This window comes from Poromitra crassiceps (genome assembly GCF_964638095.1).
Source record: "Poromitra crassiceps genome assembly, chromosome: 8".
Classification (NCBI taxonomy): domain Eukaryota; kingdom Metazoa; phylum Chordata; class Actinopteri; order Beryciformes; family Melamphaidae; genus Poromitra; species Poromitra crassiceps.
The window spans coordinates 4,668,424-4,690,839 of record NC_139629.1 but is presented as its reverse complement, the minus strand read 5'-3'; the positions used below and the strand labels follow the sequence as shown (position 1 = coordinate 4,690,839).

The window sequence follows — 22,416 nt, the reverse complement described above, 5'->3', positions numbered from 1 at the left end:
ATGGGTGACATTTCATGTAATCCCTGACAGAAACTATTACTCACGACGCCCAATCCTATTGGCTGGTGAAGCGTGTCCCTCCACTCGCCGGGCCCCCACTATAAAACCCGCCGCGCAAGCATGACACATCATTATGATAAGTGAGACAAAAAGAATAAAAACTACTCGCACACCGCAGAGCTCCTTTTCTCCAGATTTATTGTTGTGTTGTAACGCTTTTTGAGCTACATGCTCTTCAACAGTCCTTTTTCACATCATTATGATTAGGCATCTCTTCTCACCCACCCGACAAAAACGGTTGCCTGTCAGGGATTTAGGGATGAGTGCCGAACTCGGTACTTTTACAGGTACCGACCGAATGACGTCGGTACTACTAGAGAGCGGGCAAGATAAAAATTCCGACGGAACCTTAAGGCAACACGCGAGAGCGACTTACATCAGTACGTCCCCTCTGCCTGAAAGCAAACATCAACAGGACCAGCTGAAAGCGGTCCAAAGTGTGACTATACTTTACCAAGATAGACTCAGACAACGCTGGTTGCAACATTTGCGATGTGAATTGCAAAGCTGGCCAGGGAAACACCTCAAACTTGAGGAAGCATGGTCAAACACAAGATATATTTAGATGCTGAAGACTGTACAGTGTTCGATAGCCTGAGGGTGAACACAGCAGCCACAGCTAGCAGCACCTCCCAACTGTAGCTGAAGTCTTGAAGGACGATGATGACGGAACTTCGAGAGAGGCGTCGACTTCTACAACTTCAGGTAATGTTATTTAATTAGCTAGCGTTAGCTGGATAAGGTGTTTCACTGCCATTGTTGTCGTTAGATAACGGGGCTTTTTCACTGTCTTGGCTGAGTTAGCTTTATAGCTTAGCATGTTTAGGAGCGTAACTAGTGTTGTTAAAGTTATATAATAATTTTCATCAGCTCGTGTCACCGACCGTGAGACGTGTTATATAACGTTGCACTCTTGCTTTCATTGCTAGGTCACCATGTGACAGTGACAGCTGCACAGGAGGAGACATGATTCACCCTGGCAAAGAAAGCTTCTTCACACAGCCAGAAAGTGAGTGCCACAGGGCAGTGACTGACTGCATTCATTGTAAACAGGATGTTGCCCTTCTCAGCAGTGGAGATGGTTCACGTAAATTATTATTTATGCATAATGAGTGATAATGTGTGTGTTATTCATAGAGTAAGCTAGGTTACTAACAATAAATTATTGATATTGTGTAAGATAAGATGTGCATAGCACTGACACTTGTTCTATTGATAACATAAATAATGCTTGATGAATCACGATGCCTTTTTCTATTTTCAGATACCACTCCATAAGCAGAAGAAACTTTCAGCACTTGGGGAGCTCTTCGAAGATGAAGACCAACAGGCCCTGCTGGAAGCTGTGGTTGACATCAGTTTACCCCCATTTTCCCCAAACCCACTAAACTAACATTGCTGCTACAACTCTTGGTTTTCTGAGAGGAGAGGGAGGAGTTTTATTTTGTCTGGTGCTAAATAAATAATGTTCTGAAATAATGAACTCCTCTCTCGTATTACTCATGGAACCGGGGTTATATTCATAACCCTACGTTTTCCAACATATCCACCTTATTTTTGAGGGACGTCCGCGTCAAGACTTCCACTTCCGTCATTGTCCGACGACGTCTCATAATGCAAGTTATCTGTTTATAGAGATTAGCCAAAATGTCGTCTGGCCCTAAAACACCTACAAAAAGTATCGGCCAGTAAAGTCCAACTCCATTCTCGTGTCAGTTAGACTGTAAACAATCACCACGGCGCACAGACGCGGAGGTCTTGGCGCGGACATCTGCTCAACACCGGAGCCCCCAGAATATCGTCCGTCTGTCCAGATTAACCCGCAGGTGGCTCTACACACGGTGACTCGTGTGAGCCAAAGCAATTGCCCCCACCACCCAGTGAGAGGCGCTGTTTTGGGACAGGTTTACCTGCCTGAGGTTTTGCCCAAGAGATGAACAGTCGATCGCTCTGCCTGAGGCCCTGAGTCATTTCCATGTGAGTGTGTGCACGGCACAAACTGGACATAGCGCACACATCTGCTGTTCTCCAGGAGAAGCAGGAGAGGTCGAAAGGTCAATGGGAGAACATGAGCAACTCACCTTAGGCACAAACGCCCAGTTGGGTCTCAAGGTCATCCTCACAGCCCCCGGGGGGCCAAATGTGCGCATAAGGGAGAGCATGTGAATATCACAAATTCTCTTAGCCGAAGCTAAGGCCAGCAGCACAACTGTCTTGAGGGACGGATGTTACTGTTTCTAGTGGTTCAAAGGGGGCACCTTTCAGCCCTCCAGAAGCGCCACCGCCGAGTCCCACGGAGGTACCACAGGTCTGGAGATTGGGTGCGCCCCCCTCATCAAAATGCAAATCAGTTTGTGCTGACCAGCTGTTTTATCTCCGAAACCCAAATGGCAGCCAGCCAGGTACACCTCGACAGTGGGAAAGGCTTTGCCTTCATCTATGAGATCATGTACTGTAGTTCAGGGCTTCTCAAACCTTTCAGACCAACTACCAAATTCCCCAGGGACCACTTCCACTGCAGATACCATTTCCCCCTCATACAATACAATGTGCTGATTTAACCATGATTTAACCATGATTTAACCATGATTTAACCATGATTTAACCATGCAATAGCATCAGAAAGGCTCAAATGGACACACACACACAACATTACAGCGGAGACACCAGAAATGTGTCCGACACGGAAGCTTGGCTAAATGTACAGCATGTATGTGTGCATGTGTGTGTGTGTGTGTGTGTGTGTGTGTGTGTGTGTGTGTGTGTGTGTGTGTGTGTGTGTGCGTGTGTTTGTGCGTGTGTGCGTGTGTGTGTGTGTGTGTGTGTGTGTGTGTGTGTGTGTGTGTGTGTGTGTGTGTGTGTGTGTGTTGCATTTGGGGAAATTCTCCCTCCAGTGGTTGGTGACAATCAATAGATGAATGTATGGAAATAGTTTCCGCAGAGGTCATGATATTTTGGTCCCGTTTATGTAGCCTACAAATGTGATGCATCCTCCATACTCTTCTGACCACTTCTCATGAGAACACTGTACTTGATGATTTATAATTAGCCCACTTTATGGTATATTGCAACTTGGATGCAGTAATTAGCACATTCATTTGTAATGATGAATGCCTAGAGAGAAGGTGAAACCGCACCTATACTACAGCACGTGTGCAGCAGTAGTAGAACTCTGAATAAACAAGCCAACAGTGCTCTGTGCAGCAGCGGTGCCAACGGGCACAGCACCACTCATTTAAACTGACCGAAAAAGGTCAAGTTTTTTGGGAAAAACATTTCCTTCTTTATACTAGTCATTTCTGTACACTGCACACAAATTTAATTAATAAAGATGAATCAAATTAAGAGGAATAAAGAGAAATTTACAGTACGGGTAATTATTAAAATAATATTTTGCCTCAATTTGTTCCCTAATCCAAATCAGTAATGCACATAATCATGTATCACAATACTAAAAAGACACACTGTATAGTTTCTATCAATTCACTGTCAATTTCATTCACAACCAGCTATACTACAGTATATTATATATTTATGCTCATACCACACCTTAGGTGTGGTATAATGAGCATATATCACGGTCTGAAGTGAGCTATTGCTTTTATAAAACTGTTACCAAGTATGACAATATGAAGGTAATAAACAACTCCAATGTCTGTTATTCAGAAATCATACTCTTGGCTCCCTGCACAGAGCCGACGCAGTTGCTGAACAACGTCAGATAGCAACACAGGCTTGGTGACAAACAAACAGCTAACGTTAGTGTGGTGTGTTCTATGTTGTTTAATTCTATGTTGTGAATAACAGGAAGCCTTGTGGAAGATAGCCTATAGGCTGCTGGGGGCGGGTTACTATGGTTGGTTACTAGGTTCAGGAGGCTGTTATCACCATTTTATTTTGTGTGTGACCGTAGCCAAAAACAATGTCATACAATGTTTAGAAACTTTATTTGATCTTTATTTAACACATTAACCTGTCATATTGTTGAGGTGTCAAGGACACTTTTGTGTTTTTGTGTTAAATAAAATAAAATAAAGTTTTCTAAACTAGAAAACAACATTAATTACCACCATGATGTTCTGGGCTCCACCAACATGGCTCACTGAAATAAATGGGGTTCCCCCGAAATCCTGGGGGCGCCAATCAGTAACGACTTTAGCGATCAGACGCGCCCACCCAACCTGACTCTGTTGACTTTTGAAAATGAAACACTCTCTCATTGGCGCTACAACCTATCAGTCAGCCACTTTTGACCCCCTAGACCTGCTCATTTATGTAGCCTAGTATGCGGAGCGCAGCGATACAATCATGTAATGTTTGAGTCTAGGGAGAGACTATTGAAGACCAAACTGTGATTCTCAGCATCCTGTGTGCCATGCCTCCTAAACGCCACTAGGGGCAGGTATGTAGGCTAACCGTGAGTGAGTGAGCGAGTGAGTGAGTGAGTGAGTGAGTGAGTGAGTGAGTGAGTCAATCAATCAATCAATCAATCAATGAAGATGTGAATTGCTTTCTGGATCCATGAGGTGCTTCGCATTAAAAGAAAACGTAGCACCGTGCCAACTTACTCAACTGAATAGCAACATTAACTTGCCGGTAGCAGTGTGCTGAAGCTAAATAGTCTCTTTTTTCTCCATTGCACATAATTTGATCTGAAACAATTGTCTGTGTGGGCTGCCACTTTGTAAGTTGTTTGAATTGTAAGTATATTTTCAGTTATAGAGTGGTGTTTTGTGGGTATAAATTAGTTAAGCAGAGATACACAAGCACATGGCTGGGCAAATGCCAACGCTAAACTCTTGGCTTTTTCCCTCTATTCCATCTGGAATATTCTGCTATACTGTAGAAACGATACTGTAACAGTGTTTTCAAAGGAAGCCGGAAGAACACTATCGTGGGAGGAGGAAGCTGCTTTGAAACAACTCATCTATGTTTACCAGATTGAAATGACTAGAACTCTTGTGCACTGCGGGTGCGCTCCATTTCCAGGCTGGAGACTGGAGACAATGCGCCTTGGGTGCACTTTTTTGTTGTTGTGACCAAACTCTTGTCAACCCGTGCCCCACGTCATCCACAACATCAGCGGGTATGACATCACTTGATGACTGTGGGGCATGACATGACATCATCAGTGGTCATCCTCTGCCCGCTGACCTCATCTCTGACAGGGATTGGCTGTTTAGAGCATGGCCTCCTGGTCATACCAGGCCCTCAGTTGAAAGGCTCTGGGTTGACCATGACTGCTGAGGTGAACAAAGCTGAGAGAGATCTGTGGCGACCCACAGGCAGATTAGAGCCATCAAACTTCTAAGCCCTTGTTCACACCATACGCCAAAGCCACGCTGAAGCTACGCTGTTCTATTTTCCAAGCTGAACCCCGAGCTGCCAGGTATGAAGTCAATGCAAGTTGTGGTGGGCGGGGGGGAAGACGGCGCCGAGCGAGGCGCTGAGGAAAAGAGAGTGCTTCTTGTGTGACCGGTTTAGCGCGACACTCGGCTTCTGTTCAGCGCAGCTTCAGCTCTGCTTCTGAATAGATGTTGCTTCTAGCTTGCTTGTTATGTCCAAGTCACGTGATGTCAATGGTAAAAGTTGGTAAATGAGATGGTCAAAGTGGTCAAAGTCAATGGTCAAATTCGTTTTGACAATCCGTTGCTCGTTGCTATAATTGTTTTACAACTGCCAAATTGAGTAGCCAAAGTAGAGATGCCTGCTGCGTCTGCTTATGTTATGCATGACTACTACTTGTGCAGTGCTCTCTAGTGATTGGTTAGGGAAGACCGAAGCCCCGCCTCCCTCATAGAAATGCTCTGAAGTGAGCACAATCTGAGACAAAGAGGAAATGAGTTTATGAATTGACGATGCAGTCTGAATATCAGGCTAGAATCGACTGGGATCGGTGGATTTTTACTCTGGAGATGTGTGGTAAATCAGCTGCTATGGCTGGTCAGGCTGTGGAGATGTGTGGCAAATCAGCTGCTATGGCTGGTCAGGCTGTGGAGATGTGTGGCAAATCAGCTGCTATGGCTGGTCAGGCTGTGGAGACAGGGCCGCTGGAAGTCATTTTAAGCAGGGGGTGCTGGGAGGAAGGGACAAAAATTTGACGTTTTTTTTTTAACATTTTTTTGCCATATTTAGAGGAATATCTCATTTTAAATTAACATTAGGATACTATTGTGATGTAATTATTCAGTATTTTCTCCTTTTCTCACTCATTCAGAGCAAAGAGGGAGATATATAGCATGATGATAATGCTCTATATCTCCCTATTTGCTCTGAATACACCAGTTAACATGACACAGACTTAACATGACAGAAATATTATCAGCAAACTTAATGACTAGACTAACTATTCTGATCTGAATGGCATATATCAAGAAACATTGACTCCTCTCTTTGCTGTATAGTGGGAGGTGCATTTTTGAGTAGGCTATTAAAATAGCATGTCAAGTTCACATTTCTTTATTGCCAGATTAAACAATTCGTATTGGTTGTTGGTTGGTTCAACACAACATGTGCGTGCGTGCATGCGCGCTTCTTCTTCTTCTCTATAGCCTACAAGCATGTAACTTCCTTGATTGTTATTGTTGATAATTCTATTTAAATAGGCTACATTTTCATTTCCCGAAACATTCTTAAACAAGAAAGGAACATAGTGCACTGCAAAATATTTTTAATTACATTTGTAAAAAAAAAAAAAAAAAAAATTTTTTTTTTTTTTTGAAAAAATCTAGGGGGTGCTGCAACACCTGCAGCACCCCTACTTCCCGCGGGCCTGTGTGGAGATGTGTGGTACATGACCCATGTATTCTGTAAAGCGACTTTGAGTTCTTGAAAAGCGCTATATAAAATAAATGTAGTATTATTATTATTATTATTATTAAATCAGCTGCTATGGCTGGTCAGGCTGTGGAGATGTGTGGTAAATCAGCTGCTATGGGGTGGTCAGGCTGTGGAGATGTGTGGACAATCAGCTGCTATGGGTGGTCAGGCTGTGGAGATGTGTGGTAAATCAGCTGCTATGGGGTGGTCAGGCTGTGGAGATGTGTGGACAATCAGCTGCTATGGGTGGTCAGGCTGTGGAGATGTGTGGTAAATCAGCTGCTATGGCTGGTCAGGCTGTGGAGATGTGTAGACAGTAGCCCTGGAAAAGACAGTTAGTGACTGAGGAAGGCATATCTCTACTAAACGAGGGGTTAACTGGCGCCCTGCTGTGGGAAGATAGGAATGACTGCCACATGGAGCTCTAAATGGACTTTAAACAGTCTTAACTTGATATGTGAAATGAATGAGGATCTGTAGCCATGCCCATTACCATTCCACGTAGCATTCAAATGTTTAGCCCCACCCCTACTTCGAATATCTCCAGTGAATTTGCATATGAATATGAACAGGAGTTTGTTTGTATTTATAAATGTAATGACCGTCTGTCTGCAGTATTTGCACGCTTGTCAAATCGAGTGGCCTGTGTGTGCAGAATAAAAGCAAACGCTCTCGTAATTATGTTTACATCCACAGATGAAAATCCCAGGCTTGTAATGATCAGTAATTATAAATATTTCTCAGCGTGTCTACTGCCTCAGCTGGGGCTGCTGTGTGCTGTGAAGTGGAGAGTTTTGTGCAGCTTAATTATGACATTGTACACGACTAGATGTAGCAGTCGGCTTCTTCGGCTCTGCAAAAAAATCTCTCCGGTGCATAATCACGCTCAAGTCTGAGTTTGAAAGAGCTCATTACAGTTAGTTTTCTAAAGAGCAGTGTATTCAACACAGTTACCCAATAAGCATCTTTGCTGGTGCAAATTGGTGAAAATGGTAATGAGTCTGATTAGACTACGTTTCAATTACAACAGCTACCCCCCCCCCCCCCCCCCCCCCCCCAGTTCTGTCCCGCCCCCGCGTCCACCCTCCTGCCTTCCCCTCCCCCACACCCAAAAGAGGAAGGAAAGTCCGGCTCTTTCTTTATGCTTGCCTGGGAATCCTCCTGGAAGGCATTTTGCTCTCTCTCTCTCTCTCTCTCTCTCTCTCTCTCTCTCTCTCTCTCTCACACACACACACACACACGCACACACACGCACACACAAAACGGAAAAGAAAACCTCTCCGCCACCTCTGTGCTTCCTTTCAGCAGCACAGTAATGAATAGAGAATGGTGCGAGCGGCGGTCCAATTTACGCACTGGGAAATTGGATGGACAGAGTGGAGGCCCCGTCCTGTTTGCTTAAAAACGGCCCCGGCTAGCCAGATTAATAGTTCCCAAAAAGGTCAGCATCTCTGTTTCATCGACGATGATCACTCAAGCAGAAATTAAACACCATAGCATCACTTGTCAAATGCATTTCGCCTCGGCCTGCTGGTGTCCCCCCCCCCCCTCTCTCTCTCTCTCTCTCTCTCTCTCTCTATCTATTGAGTGTCAGGTTGTGTATGATATAGAAGAGAAAATTCTGAATCAATTACAAAACATCAGGTATTTCATCAGGCTTTTTTTTCTCTTTTTTTTAAGTGTGCTTTTTTTTTTTTTTTTTTTTTTTTTGGATACATATTTTTTTCTCAAATTTAGCACACTGGATCATTCAGGTCTGTGCAAATGTTGTAGAAATGAAGGCTCCCCACCCCGGTCTCAAAGTGAGCAGAGGATCATTCAGATGTGTGAGCTAATCCACATGGCAGTGGAACAAACCGCACAAAAGCTTGATTTGTGAGCGGCTGCTGATCAATGGAATTTGAGTTTGAACTGAAAACATTCCACTAATGGAGCCGTCCATAATTATATAGCGTTTGAAAGAAAGACAAAGGAACCTGTGGATGTTGTATTTTAATTTCCATGCGGATTGAATAATGGACAGTGTTTTACCATAATACAAAAGTACCAGATCATTATGCTAATGTACAAAGCGGGCGTGTGTGTGTGTGTGTGTGTGCATGTGTGTGTGCGTGTGCGCGTGTGTGTGTGTGTGTGTGTGCGTGTGCGTGTGTGTGTGTGTGCGCACACCATCTCCTGGGATGGCTTTATCTTTCATTCCATAACCTTTGTCTAAATCCAAGTATTTAACATGTCTATAACCCAGTGTCTCCCCTCATTCTCTTTCAAACAGCTTTGCTTTAGAGTTCTCTCACAAAGACAGAGGAGGTGGACAGTGAATCATTCTTACACTCACCCACAAACTATGTAGGCTATACTACTCACTATTGGGTGGGGTTATTGCTTTATTTTGACTGTCTTCATATAACATTGTTGGAAAAATCTTGAAAATACTTTGCCCCTCATACACTAAAAAAAGTTTTCTTTTGTTACGTTTTACATTTAAATAGACCTTTCTTGATAGTCTTTTTCTTTTTTCTTATAATCCTCTTGTCTTGAATGGTTTCCATTTCTTAAACACATGATGCTCACAGATATCTCAAGTCAACTTTGTAAGGAGCGCTTCCTCTTTCATTGTCCAAAGTGTAAAAGGTGAACAGTATAGAAGAACCTAACTCCATAAGCTGCCATGTTGTTCTTGACAAACAAGACGCATCTTGTTGGCTGCAATGTGGCTGTGGGGGAATATATAGTTGGCTTGTTGTTATTATATAATTTCTTCACTTCCGTGGTGATTGACAGCTTAAAGTCCAGCTGAAACGGCATTGCGAGAGTATATAACTTCCGTATCATGATTTATTTTATTTTATTTTATTTTATTTTATTTTATTTTATTTTATTAGTTTAGTTATACATTAGCATTAGCATTGCTGCAAATGTGCCAGTTTTAGCTGGGTAGCTAATTTTGAACTGTAGTCCCTGGGCAAGGTGTTGATTGCTGCGTAAAAAAAAAAGAAGCAATTAACAATAAGCAGTACATAATAAAAGCACAAGCACATTACAGTACAAAGATGTAGTTACCCGGCACGTTTACAATAACAGTCTATGTTACAAACGTCATATGAATCCAGGTTACAGCGCCTGGCTGGTTCACTGTATCCAGAGCAGGGAACCGGCTTGCCGGGGAGAGGGAGCCAACCACCGGCCAGGAAGTGAGCTATGACCCGTGGCCCGGGACATCGTGAATAGCGATATTCCTGGAATGCGATTTATGACGAGCCAATTGCATGGCCTTGCATCTACATGAAACTAAGATATGATATATTTGTGCGCATATGAACATTTCTGATGGGCTGAGCATCATGTGGTGCCTCCTTTGACGTTTGTGCCGTTTGATGCCCACCTGGGCGTTGTGGTGCATCAGGCACGTGACGTCATGCAGGTACGGTAGCAGCGTGAGCTGTGATTGGTCTACCTTTGTGGGGTCAGACATACAGACAAGCCCTGTTGTCGATGGCTGGACCACAGTCTAGATGCCTCGTGTGCTAATGAACCCCATTACATGATTTTACACGAGGTCTTATTTCTGATAGTAGTCTACTGTAGCACTGAGACGTCAAATGCTGTGTTTCTGGAGATGTCTGGACGTTTCATTTTTTTGGCAGACCATAATGCAGGTTAGCTTTGCCAAATAGTGTGTTTTTTCCCCCCCTGATTTCCCCCCATTTTCTCCCCAATTGTACTTGGCCAATTTCCCCCTGCTGCCCCCCGGTTGCTGCTCCACCGTCTGCCGATCTGGGGAGAGCCGTAGACTAGCACCATGCTTCCTCCGACACATGCGCAGTTGCCAGCCGCTTCTTTTCACCTGACAGCGGGGAACTTCACCGGGAGGACGTAGCACGTGGGAGGATCACGCTATTCCCACCAGTTCCCTTCCGCCCCAAACAGGCGCCCCCCGACCGACCAGAGGAGGCGCTATAGTACAGTGATCAGGACACATATACCCCTAATCCGGCTTCCCACCCGCAGACACAGCCAATCGGTTGGTAGGCAGGAAATCTACCGCTACACTACGCGGACACCCTCAAAGAGTGTTTTGTATGCATTTTAAAATGAACATTTTTATCAGCAAGCCTACAGCTAAAAGTTATATTGGACAGTTAGTAAAGGCGTATTTTAATGTTGCTATAACAAGAGGTTAGGTGAGGTGGAGAAATAATTTACCACTTAAAATGTGTTACTGTTGCCGTGCAGCCACCTACACACATAACAAAAGAGCTGACCTAGAACAGAGCGGAGAACTAATAGGACAGTGAACGTAGATGCACAGCGGTCTAAAGAAGTAGTCAGTGAGACTTCACTTTGGTATTCTCAAGGGTGTGTCAAGCTGTACATTTGTCTTAGCACGTGCCCATTTTAAGCAAATGAGCGTTTGATCCATCTACAATCAATTGATTTGGTTGTTTTTTAAATCATTCTTCCATGAGGCTGCCATTGGTTTTCCTCTTTTCTCTTCTTTCCTTTATGGTGAGCAGGCTGGCTGTTACAGCACAGTATGGCGGCTACCATGTTTCAGCCTGCCAGGGCTGTTTGCCTTGGGCCTTTTTTCTTCGTCATTAGCTTGGATGGCTGACAGCCGTGTGAGCCGTAGCATGGATCCCTTTGACTAAAACCTTGTAAATTAACACAATTAGCACAGCATCATCCTGCTAATTAGCTGCTGGTGTCTGGTGTGGCGGGCAGGCAAGCGGCTGGGAGGGATTCAGGAGGGAATGCACACATGCTGTACTCTGTCCAGACAAAACACTGCCTAGGCTCTGTAATCTGCCTCTGTCCAGACAAAACACTGCCTAGGCTCTGTAATCTGCCTCTGGACATTAGAGCTGTTGATTGCCTCAATCCTGCCATTGAGATTTAAGCTACTGGAGTATTAAGTGTAATGCTGTAAATGCCTGGTCAGCGAAGGCACTAGACCTGCCACGATTCATCGATTAGTCGATCATCAGAAAATTAATCTAATTAAAATTAGACTACTATTTTGATAATCGATTAATCGTTTTGAGTACAATTTTAAGAGAAAAGGTCTAAATTCTCAGATTTCAGCATCTTAAATGTGAATATTTTCTGGTTGCTTTACTCCTGTATGACAGTAAACTGATATTATCTTTGGGTTGTGGACAAAACAAGACATTTGAGGGCGTCATCTTGGACTTTGGGAAACACTGATTGTCATTTGCTACCATTTTCTGACATTTTATAGACCAAACAACTAATCCATTCATCGAGAAAATAATCGACAGATTAATCGATTGTGAAAATAATCGTTAGTGGCAGCTAGGGGTGTCACGATATTTCGTCGCACGATATATCGCGATATCGAATCGTCACGATATGCGTATCGTCAGAAAAAAATGATATCGTAAATTTTTTTTTTTTTTTTTGCTCCTGAATAATAATAGAACAAATTTAGCAGAATCAACACTCATGAGTGAGGGGGCAGACTACTACTGGCATGGCAAAACAGCTCAATGGGTACATAAGATTACATAAGTTTAGGGACCATTGAGCATGAGTTATTTAATAAATAGATTGTATACTTTATTTTTCTTTCACCATGCAACAAACATTTAGTTTGTGACAGTGTGACACATTCTATTGCAAGAGAAGCATTATCTTCCATGTTGTTTTCTAGTTATTATAATAACAATTTCCAAAAACAGCATTTGTTTTGTATTTTGTGTATTTCAAATGAAAGACTATTTTTCCAGTATTTTCCCAGGGCTCCCTTGAAAAGAGGTTTCGATTTCAGCGGGACTCACATGGTTAAATAAATGATGAATAAATACATAAAAATTATTTACTTTTGTTAAAAAAAATATTGTTAAAATATCGTATCGTATCGTTATCGTGAACCCAATATCGTGTATCGTATCGTATCGTGAAATTAGTGTATCGTGACACCCCTAGTGGCAGCCCTAGAAGGCCCAGGCCATTATAACAGCCATTATAACAGCCGGTGGAGATGTGTTTTCTATATGTTTCTACTGTTGTCATCTCCATTGCCACTGTTATCTCCCTGTGGCTGTCGGTCAGATTAGTGTTGATGTAAGACGTGTGAGGCTCTCACACTGTCTGTGATTGTTTTACGCTATAATCTCTCTAATAGTCCATCTTCTTTGGGGGTATACGTTTCTCTGATAATCCCATATAGGGTTAAAGGATGACATGTAAAAAACATATATATATATTTGCAGATTGAGTTGAGGATTGAACTTGCTCGTAATGCCGTTGGAACCCTGTAGGGCATAGAGACGTGTGAAGCATGTTTGTTCCTCCCTCAGTCTGTGGACTGTTAGGAGGCAGGAGGCAGGCTGTAACTCACGCCGGGCTGAGGGCTCTGTGTGATGAAGGCAACAGAGCGCTGCAGAGGAGATTGCTTCGCTGCACTCCTCCAAGCACATCTGAAACAGTCTCACAATGCCTCCGATCAGAGGTGGATTATAGACTGACCCGCGGCGTCTGTGTCATTCCGCTCTGTGTAGGGTGGATTACTCTGTGCTGAGCAGGTTTTGGGTCCCACCTCCTCATACCGGATCATGATGTGTGCTCCATTAGTCGGGTCTGTCATACGGGAGGTATTTGGATGTGGTGCTGTGCTACTGTAGGTGCATTTTTAACATTATCTGGACGATGGTCGTTTTGAAAACAAGTGAGAATTTTTACCTCATATTTTCAGAGTTGTTTATTTTCGCCCACCTACTTTGATTAGGGAAAATAATCATAAGTCATGCATTACGTTGGACCTTTGCTGAATATAGATCGGCAAATAATTAGCCGGTGATTTGCTGCGCTTACTCTGACACATTTCTCTCTCCTGTGGAACGTCTAGGCCTAAAGATGCAGTGGACGCCGGAGCACACCCAATGGGCAGAACAGCACTTTGACATCTCGTCCACCACGCGCTCGCCGGCGCACAAAGTCGAGGCCTACCGAGGGCACCTGCAGCGCACGTACCAGTACGCCTGGGCCAACGACGACATCTCGGCACTGACCGCCTCCAATCTGCTGAAGAAGTATGCAGAGAAGTACTCCGGGATCCTGGAGGGCCCGAACGAAAGAGCCCTGCTGTGCTCCTACTCTGATGGCGCCGCTGGACTCCTCATGAACGGGCGCAAGTCAGAGAATGAGTCCTGGCAGGAGGGGATTTACCCAATGAACTGTGCTCCTCCAGATGTTATATCTGTGAGCAAAGCCGGAATGACGGCCGCCCTCCCCCCTGCAGATGTGTCGGCCAGCATAGGCAGCTCCCCGGGGGTGGCCAGCAGCCTGTCTGAGCCCGGCTACTCCAGCAGCAACTGTGGGAGCCACACGGCCGCTGGTCTCCACTCGGGGCTCCCCTCTCAGGAATACACCGCCAGCTACAACGGCTCCTACCTGCATTCTAGTTACAGTGGGCAGACCACCCCCGGCCTCATCCCCTCCCCACACCCATCCCCTTTGCACGGCGCTGGGCTCCTGCAGCCGCCCCCTCCTCCTACCTTAGTGTCCAGCTACAACGCTGGGTCTCCAAACCTTTCCAACTACAATTATCCTCCGACAGGGTATCCTCCCCAGACTGCTGTTGCCCCCGGCTATAGCCCCGGGGGAGCGCCCCCTCCCTCTGCCTATCTGCCGTCTGGTATTGCAGCTCCGACGCCCCTCCCTCCCTCCACGCTGCCCGGCTACACCTACCAGTCCCACAATCACACACCCATTGCACCGACGCCTTTGAACGGCAGCGCGGCCAATTCATTGAAAAGAAAAGCTTTCTACATGAGCGGCCATGGAGATATGGACTCTAGCTATGGTAATTTCACCTACAACCAACAGCGCTCCTCACAGAGCCCAATGTACCGAATAGCAGACAGCAGCGTCTCAGACTCAACCCGGGGGAATGGCTTCGACAGAGGTGCTGATGCGTCGTCGTTAGCCTTTAAGCCAACGAAGCAGCCGATATCTTCTGATCAGCAAAGAAAATTTAACGTTCACTCTGGCAGAGCGCTGACTCCTCCGGCCTATGGGTCAACCAAAAGCTCTGTAGGTGATCTCAGAACGGGCGAGTCCTACGGGAAGTTCGGATCCCCCATCATGAGCGAACAAAGTGAAGAGCACAGACAGCACCTGTCCCACTCCATAAGCGGGCCTGACATCGGCACGGCTGCCTCGTCCATCCACGCCGCAGAGGAACAACTGAAGAACAGCGATGCCAACCTGGTGGAGATGGTCACCACGGAAATCCTTCAGCAGGGCCCCCCAGTCGACTGGAGTGACATTGCCGGTATGGATATGGCCAAAGCAGCCATCAAAGAGGAGATACTGTGGCCCATTTTAAGGCCAGATATGTTTAGCGGACTTGCCACATTACCTCGGAGCCTCCTTTTATTTGGACCTCAGGGAACGGGCCGGACTCTGCTGGGCCGCTGCATGGCCAGCCAACTGGGGGCGGCCTTCTTGCAGCTCAACAGCTCAGCCCTGGTGACCAAGTGGCTGGGAGAAGGGGACAAGATCATCGAGGCTTCGTTCCTGGTGGCCCGGTGTCGCCAGCCGGCCGTGGTGTTCATCAGTGAGGTGGACCTGCTGCTGTCGGCCCAGCTCGGCGAGGAGAGCCCGGTGAACCGCCTCAAGAGTGAGCTCCTCATGCAGCTGGACAGTGTTTTGACCTCGGCCGAGGACCACGTCCTAGTGGTCTGCTCCACCAATAAGCCCGAGGAGATCCCAGAGTCCCTAAGGAGGTACTTCACCAAGCGCCTCCTCATCCCCTTACCCGACGGGGCCGCACGACACCAGATAATCAGCCAACTGCTCTCACAGCACAACTATTGTCTCAGTGACAAAGAGATGGCACTACTGGTCCAGAGAACGGAGGGCTTCTCAGGGCTCGATGTGGCCCAGTTGTGTCAAGAGGCCGCGGTGTCTCCTCTCCATGGCATCCCGGGGACTGAGCTGTCAACCATCCACCCCAGTCAGATGAGACCCGTCTCCTACCAAGACTTTGACAATGTGTTTTGCAAATTCCAGCCCAGCATATCACAAAAAGAGCTTGACATGTATACCGAATGGGATAAAATGTTTGGTTGTAGTCAATGAAAGAGAAAACATCTCTCGCCATTTTGTTCAAACCCTGTGATGGGATAGGAAGAGGTGTTTGCCCCTCAGTAAACAGGTACTGGGACAGAGAAATCATGTCAGACAGTGGTAACACCAACGACCTGCGTACAGCAAAGGAAAGACCTCTCAGTAGAGGCTGTAAACAGCAGATGACAGTCTGGACATTCATCATTGGGAAATATTCATTTGATGCTTTATACGGCCGAGTCCATGTACTGAAATGTAAATCACTTGTAGAGGACGGACCCCCTGTTTGTGTATATACAGTATATAAAACATTCTGCTGATTTTGACATTTATTTGCTATCAAGTGCCTGAGGTGGTGCTCTTTTCATTTGATTGTTATTATTTGTTTTGCCTCGCAATCTACATTGGTGACATGTGCTAATAATGAAAAAAAAAAGCTTTAAAATGAGACAAAAAACTTGCTTTCTCCTCCTTATACGATAAGAACAGTGTTCTACAGCTGTCTGTTTTGTGCTCTCTGTAAACAGGTGTTTTCGCTAAACTCTAAATTGATTGACATCATTTCAGTTTTACGCTACATTACTTACACAAGTCTTACGTATAATTACATTAACATTGACATTATTCATGTTTCGTTGCTCGAAAATTGTGATTTGTCTTCTGGCAAACTTGAGGTGAATTTGGTTGCTATACTAGCCTCTCCACTGTAGATGAAAATACAAAAAAAAAACAATATTTCGCAACATAGCTTCAAATTAAACAATGAATTACTATGTAATCGCTGTTAAAATATTGTTACAATAGTAATCACAGTGTTTCACACAAATGTCAAATTCGTACCATTATTTCTTTTGTTTTTGAAAACTCAGGAAAGTGATTGTGATATGTATAGTACCTCAAAGGCTTGTGTGGAAGCACGACTCACTATAAGAGCATTTGGCTTGCATTTTAATTTGCATTATCAAACCATAGAAGGCTACTGTACCTCAAAAGGCTCAAAATTTACTGATACGGCTATTACGATGAATGTATGAGTGTACTTTTGGATTATGTGGAAGCCTTTTCTTTCTATTTTCTCTTTTGGATTTATTGAAATGAAAACTGTTCTTGTGATTAGAGATTCGTCTTTGACAACAATGGAACCATTTGGGTATGTTGAATTACAGCCTTGAGGCCATTTCTGTAACGTTGCTTTATTTGTTGTCGGCTATCAGCGGGGAAAAAACCTTTATTTTCACTGAAAACAATCATCCAGATCCTTTAGTTTGTGCAGACAGAAGCGCTCAGCTCGGGATGATGCAGCGCTGAGAGAAACTCTGAGGGCGTAGCAGACAAGCATCTTGGCGTTGAGAAAAGACAGCTCCCCCAAGCTAGGTCATTGCATCCTGCTGCTGTTTTATGGTGAATGAAACCTAAGGATTATGTAGAGCCTCAGTTCCTTTCTACCTCAGTTTGTTCGTTATCTCGGAAAGACAAATTCACAAAGACAGCAAAATGTCACAGCCTGTTCTACTGTACGCGTGCGACGATGACACCTATTGAGGGCACACGCCAAACAATATCTTGTTTGTGTGCAAAGTCTATTAGCTTTACATTTTTGATAACAGCCACGTACCCTATCTCTCGCCACATACTGTTCTTGACGGGGGATACCACCGAGTTTCATATTTGGAATACATTATTCCTTTGCCTTTGGACAGTTGTGGTCTGTGTTAACATTCACCAGTGAGTCCTGTGGCCCTAACCCAAGCCAGGCGAGATGGCTTTGATTTTGCCCCCCTGAATCTGTGATGACAGATAGATGCGTGATTTCTAACCCCACATAGGATAAGCAATAACCACGCCCTGTGGCGCTGGGATTGGCCAGGAACAACACTGGAGGGCACGCAGCCCAGCGATTTCATGAACAAACTGAATAGCTCTTGAGAACGGACAGCGATTTCGAGAGCGGACATTGAAATTAATTATGGTCACCTACCTTCCCTAGCATAGTAATAATAATAATAATAATAATAAGTATAATAATTGTAATACACAATGTACACAATCTACAAAAACATGCAATAATATAAAGGGTGTTGTGTTCACGTTCATAGCTCATATAATATAATGTATCATATCGTTAATTTCAAGCTCAATTCTTACCCAGAGAAAAGGTACAGCACTGAAAATGTAACAAGCAATAGTTTTTTAAAGCTCTTTATTTTAAAAGATGAAAAACCCCAGGTGCTTTAGTCCCAAGCTTCAATGCTCCTGGCCAATCCCAGCGCCACAGGGCGTGGTTATTGCTTATCCTATGTGGGGTTAGAAATCACGCCAGATAGATAGTACAGTTACATTTATAAAAGAAGAAGAAGAAGAAATGGAAGTGATTTATAGAGAGGAGGATATACTGTACTAATGTTGTGGTTTGAAATTGGTTTCACTACTGTAATATAAAGCCCGGTGAAGAACTGATTTGGCTGCCTTAGGCCATTTGAATGACACACTGTAATTGACAAAGTGAGTGGCGTACTGCACCTTCTTAAGAGCACAGTGTGAAGGCTAGTCTCTCAAGGTCTCTGTACACAGAATGCCACCGTTATTTATGCTTTCGTCGTCTTGTTAAAACCGCTAACCGTGCTATGAATCACTGCTTCAGTGTGTGTTGTCATGAACCAGTGTACGTATCCCAGACATGAGCCCGGGCAAGGAGAACGCAGGTCTGACCACTTGCATGGGCAAGTCAAGTTGTTCTTGAATGTATCATTTCTTCTGCAAAGCGCTCGCTCATTGAGAAATGCCACTAGAAACCACTGGAGGTGTTTGTGTCATAGTGCAGGGGCACTAAAGGACCTTTGTGTTTGTTCCATTTTGAAAGTAGATCTCTTCATTTTTGTTGCCTATGATTGCACATGTGTATATTTTATTTGTCTTTCCTTGTGCATATTACTGCATCACTGCCACCTGGTTTGGCATCGTAAACTCCTCCACACCCATGGGATGCATTCAGAGCATCTAAACAATAGCAGAAAAGCCGCAAGTCTACAAAAAAAGGCTAGCTAGCTTCGTATCTAGTTCGGAGGCTAACAACAATCTTTTCACAATTTCACAATTTTGTATTCATCGATCTCTACTTAAGTCATTAGTGGAGTGACAGTGTTTCTATTGGATTGATACAAACTACCTATAGGTTGTTGGTTAATATAGGATTAAGGAACAGTCTTTGCAGACGTTTTGTTAAACTGCAGCCGCAGAGTATTTTATGCATGTGGTTAAATTCATAACAAAGGTTATCTTGACCACTTGGCACGTCATGCGATCCAACAGAAAACAGGTTAGAAAATGAATGTCCAAGTTATGTGTGTCTCTACGTTTTGACGCATTATTGAACTAGCTTTAAATGAACTGTTCCATATCAGTTTCAATTTGAAAAGTACTTTTAGTCCAAGTTTTGGCTTATTTAATGTCTGGCCCTTTAATTTAACAAAGGACTTTGTTCACTATTGAGTGGGAAATTGCAGACGGTAACTTTTGGTCAGTTTACAATTGCCCCCCCTAAAGAAAGCCTAACAGTATAGAGCAAATCCAGGCAGTCCAGGGCCAAAAATAATAAGAATTAAAATCACATGGGAGAGCAGTTTAGGCTACATTTCAATGTTAAAGTAAAACAAAACAAAAATAAACTCTTGTTACGCCTGTTGTAAAATTGACAAGAGATGTAGGGTGTGAGTACAGTACATAGACTGTATAATAAGGTACAGTAGAAAACGCTAAATACAGCTGAACTCCCCTTTACATAAAGTGTTGTTACGTAATACACTTTGTAATATTTGTGTCATAACCATAACACACTTTTGTTTAAATCTCCCTTGAAGCCAAAGTAAGACAACAGCTTTGATTGGATTATGATGAAGATGTATTTGAAGAAGTTGTGAATCTCTGTGTCCACAGGTCATTGTACTGTACAATACTCTCACCATGGCATTAACTTATTACATTATGTCAAATATCTTGAAGTGATTTTATTATTTTACTTCACTTTTTCATTCCATTTTTAGATTTTAGTTGTACGCCCATGTGAGTTTATGAACAGTCAACCGCCAGTATTATTTGCATGGGAGACCAATGTTGAAACCAATTTTTGCAAAATCTGCTATTAAGAATATTAGCACAAAACAGCACATCAGGTCATGTTAGTTGGTAGAGTATAGTAGAGTTTATTTTCTGTGTCAAAATGTATAAAATAATCATTTTGCTTGTTTGCAATATTATTAACACGTTAAGTGCCATAGCCGAGATATCTCGTCTTACATAATCCAACGCTTGAGTGCCAGAGCCGAGATATCTCGTCTTACATAAACATTTTTTTTTTTTGACGGTGGGACATCAATCAACCCCTTTTACATCTTCGAGATCACTATTGGAGCAAGAGAATGTGTATAATCTATTTTACCGAGCACTAAGTGGCGACAGTGCTCTCCTGACTAGAGGAAGGCATGCATTTTTTTAACTTGTCACGCCATTCTCACCCCAGCCATTCTCATGAAAATGGATGGGGGAAAACGCTTTCGTTTTCGCGCTGATTGCTGGCGATGCGGGATTGCAAATGTACATAATAGATTACAGGTGGAACACACTTTGAAACACGCAGCATAAATATGACCAGAATCGCAAAAGCTTCTCTCAACCAAAACTCCAAGCGAGCGAGTCCATCCCGACTTCCTCAAACAGCGGCCGCGCAGCCACAGGCACAGGACAGCAGCAAAGCACTGAGACTGGTGACAAGCTTGTGACGGCCGCTGCAGCCAAGAAGAACGCCCACGGAGGGAGGAGTTGAAGCAACTCTCCCTCTCGCTCTCTCCCTCTCTCTCTCTCCTCTCTCTCTCTCTCCTCTCTCGAGAGAGAGGAGAGAGAGAGAGAGAGAGAGAGAGAGCGCACAGAGTGGGAGACAAGGGCACCCATAATCACAGGCACGTGAGGTGGTTCTAAAAATCCATTTATCTCCAAACTCTCTGAAAATCTCTGAAACCATGCTGTACTCAACGGCTAATATCTACATAACTACTAACTCTGCAAACTAACTCTTTTAGACAGAGAAAGCACACATTCTATTAGTTATTTTTAGATGATTGGTGTTCACGAATTCTTAACAGAAAATAATCCTCGGCTCTTGTAAAATGAGCCAGAATCCTCAAAAAAAAACCTGGCACAACTTACCTACAGGATTGAAAAAATGGCTGGCACTCAATGTGTTAACAAGAAGGCGGTGAAGAAGCCATAAACATTAGTGACTGCAGATTTGAAGGCATTTTAGGTAAGAGGTTGACTGTTCATGAACTCATGGAGATATGCGTGTTCAAAGGGGAAACGTTCCACTCAATTTAAACAGTACTCATAATCGCTCAGTGGCTTGCTCTTTTTTTGGTAATCAGTTTCCCTGTGTGACAGTATTATTAGACATATGAATAAGAGATTCAATTTTCTTTTCTCTTAAAATGTCATTGCAACTAGACATAAATTGGCAAATAGTGAGAGATGGTATGAGGAAAACAACTGCACATATATTCAAATAAACAGTATACTTCACGTATGATGTTACTGAAATTAGTGGTTGATTAATAAGAGGACGATGCTGAATGGGCCTACAGATGAAAAGCAACAGTTCAGCAGAACCTTTGATAAGCACATGGAGTCTCATTGCTGCCAACTAAGTCACTTGATTTGATTTTTACCCCCCCCTCCCCAAACCATTACTACATTTGTCGAGAACTGCTTAAGATTTTGATTCCATCTTTACATGTGTCGTTTTGAAGTATCAGTTTTCTATTCAGACATTCTTTATAACCATTTCTACCTCATTGCTACATATTGTACATGTAGTACTTATGTCCTGTCATTTTGAATGTCATGCATTTGTGGAGAAAAATCTGAAAAATAACAAAAGTTGGAGAGAAAAAAAAGAAGCTTACCCTTGAATCTGAGCAGTCTACCTCAAAAAGACTGTCTTTACACTGTCCAGTACAAGTCGCAGAAAAGATAAGACACCAATGGTGAAGATAATCTGCACCTACTGACGTTTACTTATTTACAATGCCACATTTCTGTACATTAATTGTGGACTGTGTAGGTCTTCTACAAGGTCTCCAATGCAAATTCATTTCTGAAAATGTAACAAATTGCTTTAATCCTTTGTGAATTGTTGTAGTGCGCATGTTAATGTGTATGTGTGTGCACTCTGCAATTCTATGTAAGTATGAGGGGGTTAACATTAAGATAATGAAACATTTGAATTTTTACTTTTCATACACATGTACAGAGAATAAACTTGCACATAGCTGTACGTAATGTACATTTGCTAACGATATACAATATACATACTAAAATGCACCACATACATGTTTATATGTGTGTATGTATTGCCATACTTACAGTACAGTCAATGTAAATGTATTTTCATCAACA

The 22,416-nt window shown here is 43.6% G+C and overlaps 1 protein-coding gene across 1 annotated transcript; it reads left to right on the top strand.

Annotated features, from left to right (window-relative positions):
• Positions 1-13,752: 13,752 nt before the first annotated feature.
• fign (fidgetin) lies at positions 13,753-15,984 on the top strand (the record flags this gene model as incomplete). The annotated part of the gene is made up of 1 exon (XM_083641011.1): positions 13,753-15,984. Exon 1 carries the CDS (start codon positions 13,756-13,758, stop codon positions 15,982-15,984), a length of 2,229 nt encoding a protein of 742 aa, XP_083497137.1. The 5' UTR covers positions 13,753-13,755.
• Between the last annotated feature and the right edge of the window lie 6,432 nt (positions 15,985-22,416).